The sequence below is a fragment of the Carcharhinus amblyrhynchos genome, chromosome 21 (genome assembly GCF_965287045.1).
Source record: "Carcharhinus amblyrhynchos chromosome 21, sCarAmb.v2.hapA, whole genome shotgun sequence".
Classification (NCBI taxonomy): domain Eukaryota; kingdom Metazoa; phylum Chordata; class Chondrichthyes; order Carcharhiniformes; family Carcharhinidae; genus Carcharhinus; species Carcharhinus amblyrhynchos.
In genome coordinates, this window is record NC_137344.1 from 24,508,224 (window position 1) to 24,530,695 (window position 22,472).

Here is a 22,472-nt window from a genome sequence, read left to right on the forward strand (position 1 = left end):
TTTGGCTGCCTGATATTCCATTAAGTGGCACAAAGAAAGAATTCAGGTGGTGTGTAAAATGTGTTAATTACCTGACCATAGAACATAAGGGTGATCTTACTGCCCATTCACTCCGTGCTCTCACTGCAGCAAAATCAGGAAAATTTGGCGACAAGCCAAATCTCCATTCACTGCAGCGCGATGGGAAAATCTCACCGGCGTGAAATGGTTGGAAAATTCCAGCTCACATATCTGAAGGAAGGAATCACTAAAGCAAAACACTATCATTTCCTGATGCTTTTCTTTGCATGGGCTTTGAGAACACAGAGTTGGATTTCTCAGGGATTTAAACCCTGTGGGTATGAAGAGAACATGGAAATGCCGGGCAGGATTTTTAATGCCCCACACTACCAGCATCCCGGAAACCTGTGGTGGGTGCTTGCTATCAGCAGGGCTGGAAAATTCCACGAGCAGAAACAGCCGGAAAATTCCAGCCACTGCCTGGAATGTCACGATTAATAAAGGAACCCATGTCAGTACTTCAGCAGGTGTCTGTTAACTTGATATTAGTGGTCTCTGCAAACAACAGACAGAGTCTCAAATAATATTATTGTCCAACAGTGAGTTCAAAGTTGAAATCAGAGGCACCTTCATGTGACATTTTCACTCTTTAGCAGAAGGGTCGTCTGGTCTGAGTTTTGCTATTTTTCTCATATTCCATTGTTGACATTTTGCTATGCTAGCTAGAAATCAGGGTGTGGTACAGTTAACCAGCTCACTGCATTCTTCTCAAAATGAACAAGAATGCTCATTTGCACATGCCAGCTCCAGTCAAGGAAACTCAAGAGTCAAAAGGAACAAACATCGTTTTAAATGGTCTAATAGACCAGAAATTAATCTCCAGGAGGCTGCCAATGACACAAAACTGAAGCATTTACTGCGAGGACAGTAATAGACCTCAAGAAGGTGGTGGGATGTGTGAACAAATGATAAATGAAATTTAATGGAGAAGTGCGAAGTGATACATTTTGGTGGAGATGCAATATAAAGTAAATTATACAATTTTATAGGAGCAGGGGGACGCCTGGGAGTTAATGTGCCAAATCATTGAAGGTGGCAGGCTAGGTTGAGAAAGTGGTTAAAAAAAAAGGCATACACGATCCTATGCTTTGTAAATAGAGGCACCAAGTATAACAACAAGCACACGCTGATGAACCTTTATAAAATACTGATTCTGCCTCAACTGGAGGAGTGTGTTTAATTCTGGGCATCACACTTTAGGAAAGACTTGTTGACATCAGGGAGCAGACAGAAGAGATGTATAAGAATGAGGCTCCTCATGCCTGAAACTAATAGCGCGGATGGATCGAAGCAGCTGAGGCTGTTCTCCTTGCAGATCAGAAGGTTGGAAGGAGATTTGACAGGAGGTATCCAAAATGACATGGGATCCAGACACAAGAGGTAAGAGAGGAACTGTTCCAATAGCAGAAGGGTTCAGAATCAGAGAACAACGAGTGAAGGCGAATCGCAAAAGCAGCAGCTGCAACACGAAGAAAAGCTTTTTCCCGCAACAAGGGTTGAGGGTCAGGAATGTGCTGCTTGACAAGTGTAGAGGAGGCAGATTCTATTGTGGCTTTCAAAAGGAAATTGGATAAGTAACTGGAAAGGGGATATTCGAGGAAAGATCAGGAGAATTCTTACAGAACTTTACTGACAAGATGAGTCAAAAGGCCTCCTTCGCTGCTGGGACTATTCTATGATGTTATATGCAGTCAGCCATTAACCTTTGAATTCAGCTTTGTATTACCAACAGATAGACCCCAGGTGAATATTCAGAGCTCAAAGTTTTATTCTGTATTGGAGCAGGATCTATTTTAATCAATGCTAAATTGCTGTTCACTAGAAACAAAAACTGACTATATAAAATGCAGTGCTTTTGCAACCCCAAAAAATACTTTCCACTTTGTGCACACCTCCATCCACAATAGCTTCGTATGCAACCTCCAATATGATCCGGAGCTGCGGGTCCATCGTGTGCGCTTGCTTGGGGTGGACACCGAAGAAAGAGGCATCGAATTTGCTGATATCTTTCAGTTTCCCACTTCTGTGAGGGAGCCCATATAATCCTGGGAGGAACAAAAAAAAAACAAGGCAAGTGTTAATTCCTTAACTCATTTAAATTAAACAAAAGAGAGAAACGTTCACTTGCCATTGGATCTTTGTTCTGTTGTGGGGAAGGAATGAGTGGGTGGGGTGGGACAAAAGGTGCTGAGTGAAGGCTCGGCACCTGAAGAAGGGGAGGCGAAACCAGGTCATCTTTACATGGAGTTATAACTGGAGTAGAGGGAGAGTCAGGAACAGATTGCCTTCCCAGTCTCAGCTAAAAAGTTGTGCACAGGGAGATTGTAAAAAAAGAGGAAGAATTAAAAAGGTGAAAAAAACTTATATTTGTATTTACATTCCGCTTGAACACTTCACAACATTCAATACAATGAATTACTTTTCAAGGGCCAACTGCCTTTACATAAAGTGTAATATCTGCTTTAGCAACATTACACAAACAGTTTCATGATAACATTCAGGGCCATGAGCCAAGAGCTGGCAGAGGGATAAGCTGTGAGTTCATGTGCTTCTAATGTGTTGTTGCAGACTTGATGGGCCAAAAGGCCTCTCCTGCACTGTATGATTCTCTGAAAGGAATAGTGTTTTTTTAAGGTCTTAGTGATTAAAGGAGCTACAGTGTAGAACTCTCGACATTACTTTCCTTTCACAGCATGCAATCTTCAATGCCTACCAGAACCATCAAGGCCAGCAATTTGTTCATTTGGTTTAAGAAGTTAGATTCAAGTTGGTGCCAAAGCGAGGCAACTTCTTGCGAACTGTCCCCTGTCCTCTATCTTTTTCTCTCATTCTACTCTTAAAACTTAACTCCAACTCTCTTAAACTTTCTAATTTTGTTCTATTTCAGTCTCTGTTAACTTGATCTTTCTCTACACCCTAGCAATGACTGTAACACTATATTCTGCACCCTCTCCTTTCCTTCTCCCCTATGTACTCTATGAACAGTATGCCTTGTCTGTATAAGAAGCAAGAAACAATACTTTTCATTATATCCCAGTACACTTGATGATAATAAATCAAATCAAAGTCTCATTCAAAAAAGCAGCATCTTCAACAAAGCACTCAACTTCCAAGCCACACCTTCTGGCCTTCCATTACCAAGTAAGAAGTCTCACAACACCAGGTTGAAGTCCAACAGGTTTACTTGGCAGCAAATGCCTCTAGATTTCGGGGCTTTGCCCCTTCGTCAGGTGAGTGGGGAGCTCTGACCACAAACAGGGCATATAAAGGCACACACTCAGTTTACAGAATACTGATTAGAATGCGAGTCTTTACAGCTCTACAGACTTACATTCTAATCAGTATTCTGTAAACTGAATGTGTGCCTTTATATGCCCTGTTAGTGATCAGAACTCCCCACTCACCTGACGAAAGGGCAAAGCCCCGAAAGCTAGTGTCGTTTACTATCAAGTAAACCTGTTGGACTTTAACCTGGTGTTATGAGACTTCTTACTGTGTTTACCTCAGTCCAACGCTGGCATCTCCAAGTCATGACTTCCATTACCACCACAGTCAGGCAAGCAGACATTTTGCCAAATAATTAAAAACACCGATATTTTCAAAACTGAGAAATATTACCAGATTTGTATTCAAGGTATTTTATGCTGCATTTATACAATGACTGTAGAACTGTTGTGGAATAAATCCAAAATTAAGCGTCTGAATTATTGCTTGAAAGGAAGCAGAGGGAAACTCCTTCTCAAAGTATAATTTCAGACACAGCCCTGATGCTGGATTTACACTACAATATAGAGTTGGCGAGGAGCTAAACCATTTCATAATTAGCTGGAGAAGGTTTTCTCATCTCAATATAATAAGTTACTGTGGTCCCCTGGAATGAGCAATTGTTATTTTTACTTAAAAAGCAGAAAATACATTCTGTCACAAAATGGATGAATAACGTCTCTCTCAGCTAAGTCTCAACACCATTTTATACATTCCTCCAGAGTCTTCGACCTATTAGGTCTGCTTCCACTAATGTTTGCGTTTAATATAAGCCATAATATTGTATCTGTAAATAGTAACAAACAGTTAATGCTTTTAGTAGTTTTGGTTTAACAAGGGAATTGCATAAAAGGGTTTAACACCAGGAAACGCTGAGCAACATAACTGGTTTCTTTACTGGATCTTTCCCCTATAGTCCATGAATGACAGAAATTAAGATTGAACAATTTTGACATTCTCAATACCCACCTGACTTCCATCGTCTATCATCATCTGTTACCATGTCAATGCCATTGACGAGATTATCCCAAAATTCTTGCAGGTTGTCCGACTCTGGAAGTCTTCCTGCAATTCCTGCTATCACAATATCCTCCATTTTGGTTCTTCCCAGAAGCTGTAACACAAAGCAACAGATAGAACTCGCATTTAAAAGTGCTGTATTGGCCTCAAGATGTTTCAAAGCACTTTACAGCTAATGAAATACATTTGAAGAGTACTTACTCCGCTAACATTGGCTGGCTGACCTGTTTCCAATCAGCACACTGCAATGTCCTAAAAACCATAATCAAGTCAATGACCAAATTATGCAAGATTTAAAGTGTATCATTTGATGGAATGTGACTTTCACTGGCATTGTTGCCCACCCCCCCAAACTAGGAAAGCCCAACTTGGACATAGAGCACCTTGATGGGCGGGCACTCGAGCTTTGCAGGTTGCTGCCGCTCCCATGTTAAAATCATGGCATGAGCATTACACCTGGGCAGAGACCAGCCAAGGGGAAATCAATTCCAATGGCTGAGCAACTTTCAACAGAGGAAAACAGTACATTGAGCATTTGGAAATACACAGGGTGGCCTGCAAGCTTGCTGCTCAGCTACGGCCATCAGATAAAAGGACAAGCACTTCAAAGAGAAATCAAAGCTTTCATCTCCAGTATCACAAATAAATCACTTGCAACCCAATTCAAGAGGTATTTCAAACAGTTAGCAGGCACACCATCTGTTGGATTATCACTTCAACACATTGTTCCCATTAAAGGCAAGCGCTTAATGCTTATAGATGTCACATAAAACCATGATATCAATTAGGCATCAATAATGTCCTCAAAAAGGAAATAGTTTAATCGCAGAGCTGTTTAAGGGTAAAACTGAAGTCAGGCCACTGAGGAACCATATTACAAATGCTGCTGGTTTACACCATTACACAACTGGGTAGATGCAGCAGGCACATGTGGAGCAATTTCATTTGTATTGTCACCATCCAATCTCCCAGGGTGTGTTCAGGTTATAATTCCTTCATCTAATACAGGAAATACTCTAACAGGATTGTCTTTTGCCATCAACACCAGAGTTAGCTCTTCATAAATACACACACGGCTGATGTACCTTCAACACTGAATACCATTGGTGTGACTTATAACAGGATCTTGAACTCAACCAGAAACTTACCAACGGCAATGGGAGATTTCTCCTCAAAATGTCTGAAATGTTTCTTTGGCCGTACTGAAGCACTAAGAATGTGACATGATCTGTGCGGAAACCCGGATTATTCTCGCAGTATGCGTGACAGCCATTTTGAAATGTTCTTTCAGATATTTTACAAATAAAGTACATTTTTGCAGAAAAAAAGTCAAGATTAACAGGAGCTTTCTGATTTACACTACTTCTCATATCTTAGTAAGATTCTAATGAATATCATACCTCTGTCTACGGGGGCAATTTTCTGACCCATGTGCCACAGATGCAAATCCCACGGCCACAAACTCTCGCAAGTGGACCACAACCAGATTCTCAGAATGAGATCAACCTGCCAGCGACATAACGGCGTGAATCCGATTCCCATAAATTGAAATAGATTTAAAAGGGCAGAAACAGCTTTATAGGGTAACTTCCAGGTTCCCCATAATAATATCCTTTCTGCTCACCTTATTATAGAAAGGATATTTTTAAACTGGAAGGAGTGCAAAGATTTACTAGGATGCTACTGGGACTTGACAGTTTGAGTTATAAGGAGAAGCCGGATAGACTAGGACTTTTTCCCCCTGGAGTGTAGAAGGCTGAGGGGTGATCTTACAGAGGTCTATAAAATAATGAAGGGCACAGATAAGGTAGGTCGTCCACATCTTTTCCCAAAGGTAGAGGAGTATAAACTAGAGGGCATAGGTTTAAGGAAGAGGGGAGAGATACAAAAGGGTCCAGAGGGGCAATTTCTTCACACAGAGGGTGGTGAGTGTCTGGAACAAGCTTCCAGAGGCAGTAGTAGAGGTGGGTACAACTTTGTCTTTTTAAGAGTGTTTAGACAGTTACATAATAAGATGGGTATAGAAGGATGTGGGCCAAATGCAGGCAATTGGGACTTGCTTAATGATTAAAAACTGGGCATCATGGACAAGTTCGGCCGAAGGGCATGTTTCCATGCTGTAAATTGTATCACTCTATATGTTCCCTCCTCTGTCACCATGATACTTGAGAGTGAACCACACTAGGGGCTCGGAGGGGAGTATAGCCCCTGGGTGGTGAAACAGATGGGCAGTTTCCTGGAACTGCCCCCTGAAAGTGCCAGCGGTCCCACTAGGGAACTCCATTGGGACCTCCCATTATATGGGGGGAATGGAGTCTGATGCCAGCGATGATAAGGAAGGGAGGTCTTTGGCTTCAATTTGAGATCGTGGCACCTTTTAAAAAAAGATCACTGGGGAGACAAGCCTGCTGGCATATTTAGGCCCCACCCCTCAGGGCGGAAGCAGCAAAAATGCTTTTTTCTGACAAAGTACCAGAAGATCTGGAGAAGAAACCTGCCTGTTTCTCTGCAGGTTTTCAGACAGAACCTGACATTTTGCCATTTTTTGGGAAAATTCTACCCTACATCTCCACTTGGCTCTTTTGTCTGTCTATACACAGATGCCAACACCAGAAATAAGACGCCAATGTCAGAACTGAAAGGCACAGGAAGGGCTGCAAGGGTAAACCTTAAAAAAAGAGTGCTAAAGGCTTCTTACATTGACGTGCTCAAACTGAAAGTTGATATACCCGTTGAATTTCTGTTTACTCACTGGTATCCTTATGACAGCACAATAGTTAGCACTGCTGCCTCACAGCACCAGGGACCCGGGTCCAATTCCCAGCTTGAGCGTTGGTCTGTGTGGAGTTTGCACGTTCTCCGTGTGTCTGTGTGGGTTTCCTCTGGGGGCTCTGGTTTCCTCTCACACCCCAAAGATGTGCAAGTTAGGTGGATTGGCCATGTTAAATTACCCCTTAGTTTTAGGGGGACTAGCTAGGGTAAATGCATGGGGTTATGGGTATAGGGCCTGGGTAGGATTGTGGTCGGTGCAGACTCGATGGGCCAAATAGCCTCCTTCTACACTGTAGGGATTCTGTGATCCTGTTGAACCTTAAAACTGACAAAATCCTATTGTTTAAGAACATAAGAACATAAGAAATAGGAGCAGGAGTAGGCCATCTAGCCCTTCGAGCCTGCCCCGCCATTCAATAAGATCATGGCTGATCTGTCATGGCTCAGTTCCACTTTCCCGCCCTCTCCCCATAACCCTTAATCCCCTCTCTTATCAAGAACCCATCAACCCGCTTCTTAAAAATATTTAGCGAGGCAGCCTCCACCACTTCAACGGGCAGAGAATTCCAGAGATTCACCACCCTTTGAGTGAAGAAGTTCCTCCTCAACTCCGTTCTAAACCACGCCCCCTTTATCTTGAGGCTGTGCCCCCTAGTCCTACTGTCTTTTTTGAGCAGGAAGAGTCTCTCCACCTCTATCCTATCCATCCCATTCATCATCTTATACGTCTCAATGAGATCTCCCCTCATTCTTCTAAACTCTAACGAGTACAAGCCTAGTTTATTCAGCCTCTCCTCATAGCTCAATCCCCTCAACTCCGGTATCAGCCTAGTAAACCTCCTCTGCACTCCCTCCAGGGCCAAAATATCCTTGCGCAGGTGCAGCGCCCAAAACTGCACACAGTACTCCAGCTGCGGCCTCACCAATGCCCTATACAGCTGCAGCAAGACCTCCCTACTTTTATATTCAATCCCCCTCGCTATGAAGGCCAGCATCCCATTCGCCTTCCTGACCACCTGCTGCACCTGCAAGCTGGGTTTTTGCGACTCATGCACAAGGACCCCAAGGTCCCTCTGCACCATCGCCTGCTGCAGTTTTTCGCCACGTAAGTAATAGTCCTTCCTACCATTCTTCCTACCAAAGTGGACCACCTCACACTTGCCAACATTAAATTCCATTTGCCATTTCCTGGCCCATTCGTCCATCCTATCTAGATCCTTCTGCAGACTCTCTACACCCTCTGCACAATTTGCCTTTCCCCCAATCTTGGTGTCATCAGCAAATTTCAACACCCTGCACTTGGTTCCCTCCTCCAGATCATCTATATAAATGGTAAATAGCTGAGGCCCCAGCACCGACCCCTGGGGCACCCCACTAGTCACTAACCGCCAATCCGAATAGCACCCATTGACCCCCACTCTCTGCCTCCTATTTGACAGCCAATCCTCTATCCACGCTAACACCCTACCCCCAACTCCATGTCCCTCGACCTTCTGCAATAACCTCTTGTGAGGTACCTTGTCAAACGCCTTCTGAAAATCCAGAAAGACCACATCCACCAGCTCTCCTCTATCCACTGCCCTAGACACATCCTCATAGAACTCCAATTTCTCTGCAACAATATCTGCCTCCATTCCTGAGACTAAATTAGACATTAACAAATGTCCTCAAAAGGAAGAGTAAAATTGTAGCCAGACCATTGGGGCACTGCACTACAAACTTTGCTGGTTTACACCATTTCACAACAGGAAAATTGCAGCACTGTAGGAGAGATATATATTGTCCTCTCATTTCCTCGACTCTTCCTTACATACATTCCTCTTTCCTTCACCCCACCATAGGTACTAGGGAGCCTCTCTCAGCAGCATCCCCCCCCACCACCACGACCAACCCCTCGTCCCTTTTGCTGGTTGTGGAGCCCTTGCCGAACACAATTTAACTGCCACGTCGGTTGGCATGATAAGAGACTTCACTTCAAATAATTTACTGCAGGTGGAGGAGACCACACACAACCTCAAATTCTCATTATTTTCAAACACCTAAAACATGACCCTAGGTTTTCATGTGTCAGGCACATGGTAGAACAAATAAAAAAGGTTTTCATCCTAAGTTTTTGAATTATATGCTTTATAGACATATGTATATATGTGCGTGGCATGTATGTGTGCTTTATATAGATAAATACCCACAATGGCTGTAAATCAGGGAATGGGAGGGAGGGAGAAACTGGGGAAATTAAAATCACCAGAGAGGCTGTACTAAGTAAATTGTCGGAGCTACAGGCTGACAAATCTTCAGATCCTGATAGACTTCATCGTAAGGTCTTGAATGAAGTAGCTAATAAGATAATTGATGTATTGGTTTTAATTTTCCAATACAAGTTTATTAGTCACAAGTAAGGCTTACATTAACACTGCAATGAAGTTACAGTGAAATTCCCCTAGTCGCCACCCTCTGCTACTTGTTTGGGTCATTGTACCTAACCAGCATGTCTTTCAGAATGTCTTCCAATTGAATGGAACCTTCCCTGGATCTGGGGTGTGGGAAGAAACCGGAGCACCTGGAGGAAACCCACACAGGCACACAGAGAATGTGCAGACTCCACACAGATAGTCACCCAAGCTGGGAATCGAACCCAGTTCCCTGCTGCTGTGAAGCAGCAGTGTTAACCACTGTGCTGTTGTGCCGTCTCCTGCCTCACAGAGCCAGGGACCTGGGTCCAATTCCCAGCTTGGGTGATGGTCTGTGTGGAGTTTGCACATTCTCCGTGTGCCTGTGTGGGTTTCCTCCAGGTGCTCTGGTTTCTTCCCACACCCCAGATCCAGGGAAGGTTCCGTTCAATTGGAAAATAGCAAATGTAACTCCTTTATCCAAAGCAGGAGACTGAAAGGAGGAAACAGTAGGCCAATTAGCTTAACATCTGCCATAGGGAAAACGCTAGAAGGCATTATGTTACACACAGCACTTTTAAATTCAAATCAAAGCAATCAGACAGAATTGAGAAAGGAAAAATCATGTTCAACAAAATGATTGGACCTCTGAAGAAATAACATATGCTGTGGATAAAAGGGGAACTGATGGATGGAGAACAATACAGAGGGAAGCCATTCGGTCCATCAATTCCACCCAGACCCTATCCCTGTAACCCCACATATCTACCCTGATAATCCCCGTGACACTACGGAGCAATTTAGCATGACCAATCAACCTAACAGACACATCCTTTGGGCTGTGGGAGGAAACCCACACAAAGAATCACCCAAGGTCAGAATTGTATCCAGGTCTCCATGAGATAGCAGCGCTAACCACTGTGCCACCCTACTGTATTTAGATTTTCAGGAAGCATTTGATAAATTGCCACATTAAAGGTTATTTCAAAAAAAAGCTCTTGGTGTTAAGGGTAACATGGGCTGATGATTGTTTAACTAACAGAAGATAGCATAAATGGGTGGTGTGCCACACGGGTCATTGCTTGGGCCTCAACTTTTTACAATTTATATAAATAGCTTGGATGAAGGGACCAAAGGCATGGTCGCTGATGACACAAGAATAGGTAAGATAGTAAGATGTGCAGAGGACATAATGAGGCTACAAAGGGTTATAGATAGGTTAAGCAAGTGGGCAAAAAAAAAACTGGTAAATGGAAATTGTGAGAAAAATGGGAAATAGTCTATTTTAGCAGACAAAATAAGAAAGCATATTATCTAAATGGAGAGAGATTACACAGTGATCTGAGTGTCCTACTGCATGAATCGCAAAAGGCTAATATGCGGGTACAGTATATAAAACTAAGGGGCAGCACAGTGGTTAGCACTGCTGCTTCACAGCTCCAGGGACCTGGGTTCGATTCCCGCTTTGGTCACTGTCTGGGTGGGGTTTGCACATTCTTCTTGTGTCTGCGTGGGTTTCTTCCAGGTGCTCCGGTTTCCTCCCACAGTCCAAAAGATGTGCGGGTTAGGTTGATTGGCCATGATAAAACTGCCCTGAGATGCGTAGGTTAGAGGGATTAGTGGGTAAATATGTAGAGGTATGGGGGTAGGGCCTGAGTGGGATTGAGGTCAGTGCAGACTCGATGGGCCGAATGGCCTCTTTCTGTGCCGTAGGGATTCGATATATTGCAAGGGGACTAAATATGAGGAGGTTATGCTTCAGTTATACAGGGCATTGGTGAGGCCACATATGGAGTACTATGTATAGTAATAATCTTAAGAAAAGGATGTAAATGTATTGGAAGCAGTACAGAGAAGGTTTACTTGGCTAATACCTTGATTAGACAGGTCTTATGAGGAAAGGTTGGACAAGCCAGGCTTGTATCTGCTGGAGTTTAGAAGATTAAAAGATTGCTTGAAAGATTCCAAGGCGTGGACGTAGAGAGGATGTTTCCTCTTATGGGAGAATCTAGTACTAGTGGCTACTATTTAAAAATAAAGGGTTGCCCATTTGGGACAGATTAGCATTTGTTTTTTTAAATCTGAGTGGTGTGTCTTTGGAATACTCTTCTTCAAAAGGCAAGGGAAGTAGAGTCTTTGAATATTTTTGAGGTAGAGGTAGATTGATTCTTGATAAGCGAAGGGGTGATAGATCATCAGGGATAGATGGGAATGTGAATTGAGGTTACAATTAAATCAGCCATGATCTTATTTAATGGCAGGGCAGGCTTGAGGGGCCAAGTGGCCTACTCCTGCACCTAATTCGTATGTTTACATATTATATTTTATACAGGCAGGTTGGATGGGAAAGGGGCAGGCTAATGTAATAGGATTTTCATCCTTGATTTCAAATCTCTCTGAGGTCCAGTCCCTTCCTATCTCCGTATCCACTCCAGTCCCTCAATCCTTTGAGGTATCAGCACTACTAATTCTGGCCTCTTGCACATTCCCAATTGTAATTGCTCCACCATTGATGACCAGGTCTTCAGTTGTGTAGGCTCAAACTCTGCAATCGTTCCCTTCCACCTCTCTGCCTCACTTTCCTTTTTTACGACATTTCTTAAAACCTACACATTTAACTCAACACCTCCTTATGTGGCTCAGTGTCATACTTCTTCATAACTCCCTTTTGGACATTTCATGACATTACAAGTCCTATATAAATGCAAACCATTGCAGGGGGAGCAAGTTATAGAATCCCTACAATGCAGAAGAGGCCATTTCGCCCATCCAGTCTGCATCAACTCTCCGGCAAGAACATCTTACCCAGGCCCTCTCCCCATAACCCCACACATTTCCCATGGCCGATCCAGCTAAGCTACACACTTTGGGACACTAAGAGGCAACTTAGCATGGCCAAACTAGCTAATGGCACATCTTTGGATAGGTTAGTGAATAGGTTCGGTGGATAAGTGAATAGATTAGTTGGAAAAGAAACACAAAAGCACATTGCAGTGGCAGAATCTGTTTTCTTTCTTATATCCAGTATTTGATGACCCAAACCTGATCAGTTACAGAATCCTGTGTCAATGGGACAGAGGCACTGAAACCACAGCATAAACAACTTAATAATTTATCATTGTGCTATCACAGATGCAGCACTCACGTCCAACTGCTTCTGAAAGATACACCTTCTGAAATAAATACATTCAGGTCAAATGTCTATGGTTATTTCTGGAAGTGCAAATGTTATCTAAGACAGTGGTTGCCAACCAGTGTGCTGTGGCTGGTGGGCTGTGCATACACCCACCTTTAATGAGCCAAAAATTATAGATTCATGTAATTAAACAAAACTAACCTTCGTCTTCAGCTCTGAGGTCGCCATCTCCAAGACCCCCCACCCTCCCCCCACACACACACAAAGGACAAGAGGGAAGTTAAAAACAAAAGTTCCCTGTAAAGAAAAAAGACAGGAGGTGTGAAACAGGAACCAAATTAAGAGGCAGCCACCAATTAGAGAATGTGCTGCACTGAAAAGTGGGTTCAGAAGAACACGAGGTGAAAAATCACCCCAAATAAAGTCTTTTGCTTGAGGGCAGTGCAGAGGAAATATGAAATGTGCCTCAAAAGCTTTTTTATAGTATTGAATTGTGCCATGACATATTAGGGAACCACTGATCGAGAATATTTTTCCCATTATGACCCAAAAGTATAACATTAAATAAAAAACAGAAAAAATGCTGGAAAATTTCAGCAGGTGTGACAGCATTTATGGAGAGAGAATTGAGCCAACATTGAGTCTAGATGACCCTGATAGTCAGCTCTCTCCACAGTGGGTGTTTGCAGCAGGAGGCAGTGTGTCATTAGCTGGGACGTTCTGGGCCCGCTGTGGTCAATGGGATTTTCCACTGACTGCACCCCATGTCACAGGGGAACACACGGTGGGACCAGAAGATCCCGCCAAAGTGAAGAGAGAATTGTGGCCAATGTTTCAAGCCCAATATGACACTTCACCAGAACAGTCATGTTCGACACAAATATTTTTCTCCCTCCACAGATGTTGCCTGACCTGAGAATTTCCAGCATTTTATATTTTTATTTCAGATTCCCAGCATCCACGGCAGTTTGAGCTTTATTTTTTTTTAAAAAAAAGTCTTCCACACTATTCTTATGAATGGAACACGGATATATTTAAACTGCCAAAAGGTTTCCAGCAGAATTGAATTTTTTTTTTCAGGATTTAAGAGATTTCTAAGTCATGGTATTGAACACATGCCTGCATAGGGCTCCAAGAGATTTCAGTGCATGGGTAAACTATTTACCAGTTGTAGAATTTATCCAAGAAAAATGTCAACACAAAGAACAAGTCTCTCATTTTTTGCAATTTAGCCAAATGAATTTAAACTTCACACACTGACATAACATTGCAATGTACGCTTTGCAGAAACTAATATTTTTTCAACTGTTAAAATTCCATTTTATCCCATTCAACTGAACACACTAATACATGTTATAATAATAAATCAAAATCAAATCAACTACAAGGTCATCAAAAGTATTAAAGAGCTAATTTGGATTATTCATTCCCTCCCCCTCAATGTGTGCTGGAGCAAGCAGGCACAAAGAAATCACAATCCCCTTCAGCAAGGCTAATGCCCTTGAGTTTAGAAAGCTGAATTCGCTGATCCCTCTCTTTGCTTCTGCTCCTCTAGCCTCCTTTCATTTCTCTCAGCAACAACTGTTCCTTGCGCTAACAACCTTTTCTCTCCCCTTTCTCTCCTAAATGTGCTGCGTTCTTGCTCCACAGGTAACAGCTACTCTCCAAGTACACAGAGTACTTCAATCTCCCATTAGTGCCGCGCCGTTCTTCATGTGTGACCCTAGACACCGAGTGCCAGCAGGCCTATTACCATGGAGATTATCAGAACAGAGCCAGATAATATCCTCACCTATCTACACAAACTCACTTGCCCCCCACCCTGCCCAGGAGACAGGGTCCTTTTCCCCTGTCGTTGCCCATTTTTTGAGATTAAAATTGGTGGTGTGGCAGAGGCCAGCTAACTCATTGCAGATTAGGCCTAGAACCTTCCTAATTTATATGACTCAGTGAATTTATTCAGCGCAGCTATTCTTTAGCCTTCTGAACGATGAACTAACTTTTCTTTCAGTTCTGTTGAGATCAACATTTGAAGACATTTCTAGATTTGTCTTGGTTCAGTACAATGAACGTCTAAACTTCACCCAATTCCTTTATTTTAAGCATTTAGACCAGTTTCCCCAAACTGTTAAGAGCTTATAAATTTGATCAGTTAACACCAATTCCCCAACGGCAATGGCGTGTTGCCAATGGTGAGTGGTCTGTACTTCTGTCTTGTATTAAGTAACCTGTAATCATTTGCTTTACAGTCTATGGGAACTCTGACTCCTTTACTATAATCCTATAACTGAGGCACTAGGCAACACAGCACTGCATCAAGCTTAGTAGAGAACATTTTGGTATTTCTTACATTTACATCATCTTAGACCTCAGTCACCACCCACTATACCCGCTGCGGCACACTGACACAGTGGTCAGCAATGCTGCCTCACAGTGCCAGAGACCCAGGTTCAATTCCTGGCTTGGGTTGCTGTCTGTGTGGAGTTTGCACATTCTCGCTGTGTCTGCTTGGGTTTCCTCTGGATGCTCTGGTTTCCTCCCACAGTCCAAAGGTGTGCATGTTAGGTTGACTGGCCACGCTAAATTGCCTCTTAGTGTAGGGGGACTACCAGGGTAAACATGTGGGGTCGTGAGAAAAGGGACTGGGTAGGATTGTTGACAGTACAGACTCGATGTGCCGAATGGCCTCTTTTGCACTGTATGGATTCTATGATTCTACACAGTGTATTTCCCCCTAGTTCAGTATTAGGGTGTGTCAGCACAGCCCTGCTGGGAAAATTATGTTTCTTAAAAATAACATTTAAAAAGGAAATTCTCCTTTTAATTTGCGCCTCCCCCACCATCATCTCACTTCTTTCAAAAATCTGCTTTTTCATTTTCTTCTTGAAAACTATTTATTAAAGGCAATTCTATTCTCCAGAATATACAAGACATGTCTGGGAGGTAAACTGTTTGCTCACTCGGTTTGGCAACATAATTCAGACACAAATAAAGAACAGAAAACATGATTTTAAAAGAAAGATGAACTCAAACATCACCCATAACTGTTCCATTTCTTTTTCTATCAGTTTGGCAGATTTTTTTTTCATATAAATTTACTATTCTTGATCATTTCTTACTGCTGAGAAAATTAGCCTAATTTAATCTTTCACCCTGGTACTCAAATGCAAAAAGCACTCCAGAGCAGCAGCCATACGGAGCATTCCCAATAAGTCCAACTCCGGCCTACATCGACCTTCTTTGATGGTGCAAGCCATGTAGTCAGGACCAGGCCTAGGATGTGCCCTCCTGCCAAGTCTGCTCAGTTTAACAAAGCCCAAAGTTAACACTCATCAGATAAATTCAAAGCTAAATATTGACAAAGATTGTGTGCCAATAGCTGGTATGTTAACCTACTGATATTCTCAATTGGAGGCTTACTGCATCGTTATTGCTCATCAGCTAATGTCCACCTTTTGTAGGAATTCTTCAACTTTAAACTCTATAATAACGTTAACAGGATGTTTCCCTACATTTAAAATTATATATATAAAGATAGAATAATAAAACGGGATGGCATAGTGGCAGGCACTGCTGCCCCACAGCATCAGGGACCTGGGTTCAATTCCCAGACTTGGGTCACTGTCTGCGTGGAGTCTGCATGTTCTCCTCGTGTCTGGGTGGGTTTCCTCCAGTTTCCTCCCACAGTCCCAAAGACATGCGGGTTGATTCGCCATGATAAATTGCCCCATAGCTATCATGAGGAAATAACAGGGAAAATACATGAGGTTAAGAGGATAGGGCCTGGGTGGGATAGTGGTCAGTGTGGCCTTGATAGGCCAAATGGCCTCCTTCTGTGCAGTGAGGATTCTATGATTTAATATGAGGTCGCACAGGAGTAGACTAATTGGGCTATGATGTCTATGCCAATTCTTAGACTCGAATGACTTGCAAATCATTCTCTTTCCAAGTATTTGTACAACTCCCTTTTGATATTAAAAAACCCCTCTATCCTTAACCAATAGCGTGTGGCTAAATAATCAAAAACCATTAAAAAAAACAATGCTTGATAAAGAAAATAATTTGAAGCCTGGCCTCTTGTTTTCAAACACTTTCATGTAGACAGTGCTTACTAGTGCTAACTGCATCATCAACAAATTGTTCAATGCTCCTAGCCAAAAGCTGAGCCACCCTGCTGTGTTCTAAAGTCAGAGCATTGTACAGAATTGATCTGAATTGTGCTTTGATTCGAGACTAACTGAAACCATTCAGTAAAATTTTCCCAGCTCCTAGTAACGGTCTGTTGTCTGTGTAGAGAGAGAGAGAGATCGCCAATGTTCTCACAAACTCTATCTTAGCTGACTGAGCCTCTCCATTGTACAGTAACAGCAAGCCTCAAGCCTCCTGGGCTTTTAGGAGCTCACAGCTATTTCACTGTAAGATGCAACACAATGAACATTCAGCCTCACATTTCCACAAGCTGCCAAAAACACAGCTCCAGTTCCTTGCTGAAAATGTCATTTATTTATAATTTATACCAACCTTTTTGCGGGAAAAAATACTTCATTTCAAAAATTACCATTCTGGGAGAAACTCAAGTTTAGCAATAAGAGTACAAGGGCACTGCTTATAACGTTAATCCACAGTGATTTGCTGTAAAAGATTGTGAATATTCTGAAGGTAAACTGAAGGAAACGTTATCATAAGTTTGCTTAGGGTACCTATTAATTCCTATTAACAGCCTGGAAGTTAATGGAAAGACTGACTCAGTGCCTGAAAAAAGTCTTATCTTTACTGTTGCTGCACCAATATTGAATTTATTTTTTGTTCCTATGGTGTCTCATATACGCCATTAAATTAATTACTTCCAACCTTCGTGTGCGCACTGATAAAGTCGGTGCATTAAACAATTCTCAATTCCACTGGAAGTCAATTCTATTACCAAGTAGTACACGTATATAAGCCTTGGCTACATCCCGTTTATCCTTAGATTTTAATTCTGGATGAACTCCTTCTGTTCTCCATCAGGCTAACCGTAGCACATGTTGCCTCCTTAAATGCAATAACCCCAAATTGCCCTGCCTTCTCTTCCAAAGATGTCTATCTGAATACAGCTGTTGGGGTCTAACTTATCACCTTTCTACCCATTTGACGCCACACTAACTGCAACGCTCCTGAACTCTGCCAGAGGGTCAGAAATCACTGAGGGTCCTCTCCTCATTTATCTCCAGGAGTGTCTGTTAATCTTTCAACAGGGCCAATATTCCAACTGCAACCTCACCGTACAGTCACACTGACATCTTGGTTTCGACCGATGGCCTAGTACAGCTCCTGAGACTCCTTTAATCCTCTATCCATTTCTGCAAAGAGTCAAGTGCACCATGCCACCTTTCAGCCTTTGTTCTGCAGCTGTTGATTTGCTCAGACACCTTCACTTCATCCTCCAACACCTCAACAAAACTTTTACTCTCGACAATCCCAACTGTTTGTCAAGGTGTGATCACCACTTTTACTCCCTGAAGCATTATAAACTTCACTGGGCCTGTCACACCTGGCTTAGCTATTCATCAAGTCTGACTTGGCCACACCAAGATTACTAGGCCTTGCTGTCATCTACCAAAATAGCTCAATATTTTATGACCATCCTAGGAGGGAAAAGATAATCCTGACTCCTTTTCTCTATTCCCAACCAACAGCCTTAAACCTCTCTCTCCCTGATCACACTATCCTCACATTAAGCAGAGAGCTTACAGATCTCCTCAACAAGCCAAAAGTTCATCAATTTCAGGGGTCTCTTGTTGCTTTCCCCTTTTTAAGCCAAACTACCTTCTCCCTTTCTTGCCGTACCCCAGCTTTAAACCCTCTTCTTTAGTGCTTTCCAAACCCCATCTCTTGGGCTGTCCCTTGCGAAGCTGAACTAATCCAGAAAACAATACACACTGCTTCCCTCAACTCCAAGCCCATCCAACTTCAATTGCAGGCTTCCAAATGACTTAATGAGTGGTTCATTTGCTACCTTTACAACTGCTGCCCTGTCAACTAATAACAATGCTATCCTTGATTCTCTGTCCTCATAAATTACTGTCCCATCTTGGACCTCTTTCTTTTCCAAAGTCTTGAACACATTACTCTTGTTGTGTCTTCCTCTGCTGAATTTCCCTTCACAATCCGGTTTCCTTCCCTTCCACAACATTGAAGCAGCCCTGATTGTCACACAGACCCTAGTCCATCATCCCCGGATCATCCTCCTCGAACTGTGCGCATGGTCGAACCACATCAACCTCTCCCAACATTTGTAGCGCAGCTATAGCTAAGGTTAGAAGATTACCTCTGCAAACCCGGTCAAAGCACCTGCAGCAATTCCATTCCAACCTAGCACCATCACCTCAGAGGTTCCCCAAGTATCCACAGAATCTTTACAGTGCAAGAGAAGCCATTTGGCCCATTGAGTCTGCACCAACTCTCTGATAGAGGATCTTACTCAGGTCTTCTCCCTGTAACCCTTCACACTTACCATGTCTAATCCATCTAACCTAGATATCTTGGGACATTATGGGACAATTTATCATGGCCAATCCACTTAACATGTGCAACAGGAAACTGGAGCACCGGGGGAATCCATATTGACACAGGGATAACCTGCAAACTCCACACAAACAGATACCTGAGGCTGGAATTGAACCAGGAGCTGTGAGACAACAGTGTTAACCACTGTTTAGTGACCCCCAACATCCTTTGCCCCGGTCTCTGTCTTTCCTTCCACCACCAACCATGACAGGCCTTGAAAATGTGTGTGTGATATGTAAGTATTATGTTAATTAGTACTGGGGTATGATAATCAGGATTATATATATATGTACTATGTTTATGCAAACTGGGTTTTGTGTTACCAACATTTACAAATACAGAAGACCAACATTCCCAAAATTAACATTTGAGAAAACTTAAGAAAACATACACTTAAACAAGCCAGCTTCTTCGACTTTTACATGTGTGAACACAACAGTTTCTCTTGTTTTAGAGAGAAAACAAATAGGATTTTCATAAAAGTAGAACATAACAATTACTGCAAAAGAAAATCAAAAGATTTTCCATAGTTAAATCAAATAGAACAGTCAATTACTGCAACTTTTATCCCAGACGTATATTAAGGAATCCACTGCACATTAAATGGTGCTGGGGTATGATCATCAGGATTACATCTGGTGCGAATCTCTGGAATTCGCTGCCCGTTGAAGTGGTGGAGGCTGCCTCGCTAAATATATTTAAGACGCGGGTTGATGGGTTTTTGATAAGAGAGGGGATTAAGGGTTACGGGGAGAGGGCGGGAATGTGGAACTGAGCCACGACAGATCAGCCATGATCTTATTGAATGGCGGGGCAGGCTCGAAGGGCTAGTTGGCCTACTCCTGCTCCTATTTCTTATGTCCTTATGCAATGAAGTATTTGTGTACAACACACACAACGTGAAGTAGAAAGTGTATACTGTACAGATCAGCGTGTAACATCAGGAATAAAATGAATGAGTGGAGTGGAACTTGGCCCTATGTGGATCTATTGGACGGGAAGCAACAACTTCCATTTTTTAAACCAATTATGGGCCAACTGCTCCAAGGGTGAGCGGGATTTACAGCCAGGTTAAACCCTGGCACAGCATCCGTGTGGCGGGGGGGGGGGGGGGGTGAGGGAAGAGACTAGAAAACACGATGAAAGAGCAGCCAAAAATGCGTGCTGAGATTACTGTAAAAGCTGGAATTCCGCCAGGCTGCAGTCTTGGGTGAGTTTGTGTGTGTGTGTGTGTGTGTGCATTCGCAGGTGAACTGAGAAATACATAGATGAGATATTGTAAAAGCAAACTGGCTCAGCATTCTTTGTGCAGGTGTCATGGAGCCCCCGCATCCCCCGTGCTTGCATTGCTGCGTATTTCCTGCGCTTCCCACGCAGTCTGCCTGGCAATTTCCAATGGAGGTTACTTGGTAGTTGCAAGCACCCTCCCCCTATTTGTGGTGAAAATGTATCCCTGGCCATCCCGGGAGCTCTGTCTCTCTCTCTCACACATACACAATGGTTCACATCCCCTCTTTGCTGGGACATTGATGTGGGTCCGCGGACACACGGCGCAGCGGCACCGAGACCGCCACCGCCTCCCGGAGAAATTGCAACATGTCCACCAGACCAGCGCAACATCCGCAACGTGGGGACAGATCCACCCTCCCTCCTCCGTCTGATATTGCCAATAAAACCCCCACCACAACAAATCTCACCCCCTCAGCCCAACCCCGTCGGCAAAGCTAAATCCTGCATTTATAAATCCATCCCCTCCCCCCCCCCAAAAAAAAATTCAGAATCAAGGGCGTTATCTTGTATTTTTGGTATAGACACGAGTGGCAATGCAAGCGCAAGGATGGGTGCCTGTAAAATGGCAGTAGCAGCGTTTATAATCTCATCTCCACTGCAACAGCGATTCAGAGTAATGAGATAAGACAGCAGCTCGGCCACACTAAGATCACCAGTCGATAAATAAATAGAGCAGCAAATCTTTTGTTCAGACTTGGGGGGGGGGGGGGTGCTAGACTCTCATCAAGGTTACATCTAACCAACCCTACCCTTTGAAAGAAGCGGCTCACTCCCCTCCAGATCTTTTATTTCATTAAATTTGCTTTTCATTTGTTGAAAGAACGAATAGGATCTTGCTCATTCGCTACTATATATATATATTAAAAAGTCATACCTGTCCTTCAAATCCAGTGGATTTCTTTGTCTCGCTTTTCCTTTTGTCTGGAGACGTAATCAATGCAACTAGAACGTGAAATGTTCCTCTTTAATAAATTATATTTTATTCCCCCTCCTGCGCTGCCTAGGACTGCCGCTTTCAGAAGCTGCGCTGCGCCTCTCCCAGTGCTGCTTTACATTATTTAAATGGCTGATTCGCCGGTTCGACACGCCACATGGTCTGACAGATTGGGTTTTCAGCCCAGTCCAATGAGAGGAGAGGCAGGGCTGGACCACGGGCTCATGAGATGATCCGCCTCCCCTCCCCTCCCTTTCCCTCACAGCGCCTGAGAAAAAACCAGTCTCTCCTCCTGAAAGGTTACTGCAGTTCATGTGCATGAACATCCCTGTGTCCAGAGACAGTTTCACGCTCTCCGCAACTTCAAACACACCAGGCTCTCTCTCGTCCCAGTAAGTATTTATTAACGTCACAAGTAGGTTTACATTAACACTGCCATTAAGTTACTGTGAAAATCTTCCGACTCAAGAAGCAATAAGGTAGCCTTTTCGAAAAGGATAATTCATTCTAAACTGCAACAACCTGTCCCCCACTTGTTCTCAAAAAATAAACGACTTCCAGACGATAAATTTTAATGAGATATTGGGCTTGTGAAATGCATGCCTGTGATCTGGTCCAGACACATTGAGCAGTGTTGAGAGCTGCTTAAGGTAGCTGAAACAATGCCAACCCGCCCAGCACATTTTAGGCACTCCTTGCTGGGTACTGCCCACCTGTGCTGAATCCTGGTCTCTGGCCAGAGGGCGGTTCGCAATGCAGGGAAGTCACTTAGCAACAGGGAAGGGTGAGTCAATCAGCTTCACGATTTTGCACGCTCCTGCAAGCTGGAAATAACTCTGGGAGTAGTTCAGCTGGCTGACTTCTTCTGCCCTTGGAAGGCAGTGGAGCAGAGGAATGTGAGCCTGGCTTCTTAATGACAACCTGGTAGTTTGGTGCCCAGTATTACACCAGTCTTTTTATACCAGATTAACTGAATTTAAATTCCTCAGAGGCTGTAGTGGGATTTGAACTCCTATCTCCCAAACCATAATCTAGGCCTCTGGATTACTAGTCAAGTATA

The 22,472-nt window shown here is 43.2% G+C and overlaps 1 protein-coding gene and 1 long non-coding RNA gene across 3 annotated transcripts in view; one reads left to right on the plus strand and one right to left on the minus strand.

The window, feature by feature from the left end:
• The window catches only part of fasn (fatty acid synthase), a 96,643-nt gene extending 75,109 nt beyond the window's left edge, over positions 1 to 21,534 (minus strand). The window contains exons 1-3 of the mRNA XM_080208850.1: positions 21,353 to 21,534; positions 4,294 to 4,438; positions 1,953 to 2,105 (exon numbers count right to left, since the gene is read on the minus strand). Of these exons, the coding sequence (XP_080064976.1) occupies positions 1,953 to 2,105; positions 4,294 to 4,420 (280 nt within the window). The 5' untranslated portion in view covers positions 4,421 to 4,438; positions 21,353 to 21,534. The remainder of the gene's footprint in view (positions 1 to 1,952; positions 2,106 to 4,293; positions 4,439 to 21,352) is intronic.
• Positions 21,535 to 21,696: 162 nt separating this feature from the next.
• The window catches only part of LOC145356288 (uncharacterized), a 36,940-nt gene continuing 36,164 nt past the window's right edge, over positions 21,697 to 22,472 (plus strand). For both annotated transcript variants that reach the window (XR_013889110.1, XR_013889111.1), the window contains exon 1: positions 21,697 to 21,804. This is a non-coding gene — a long non-coding RNA (uncharacterized LOC145356288). The remainder of the gene's footprint in view (positions 21,805 to 22,472) is intronic.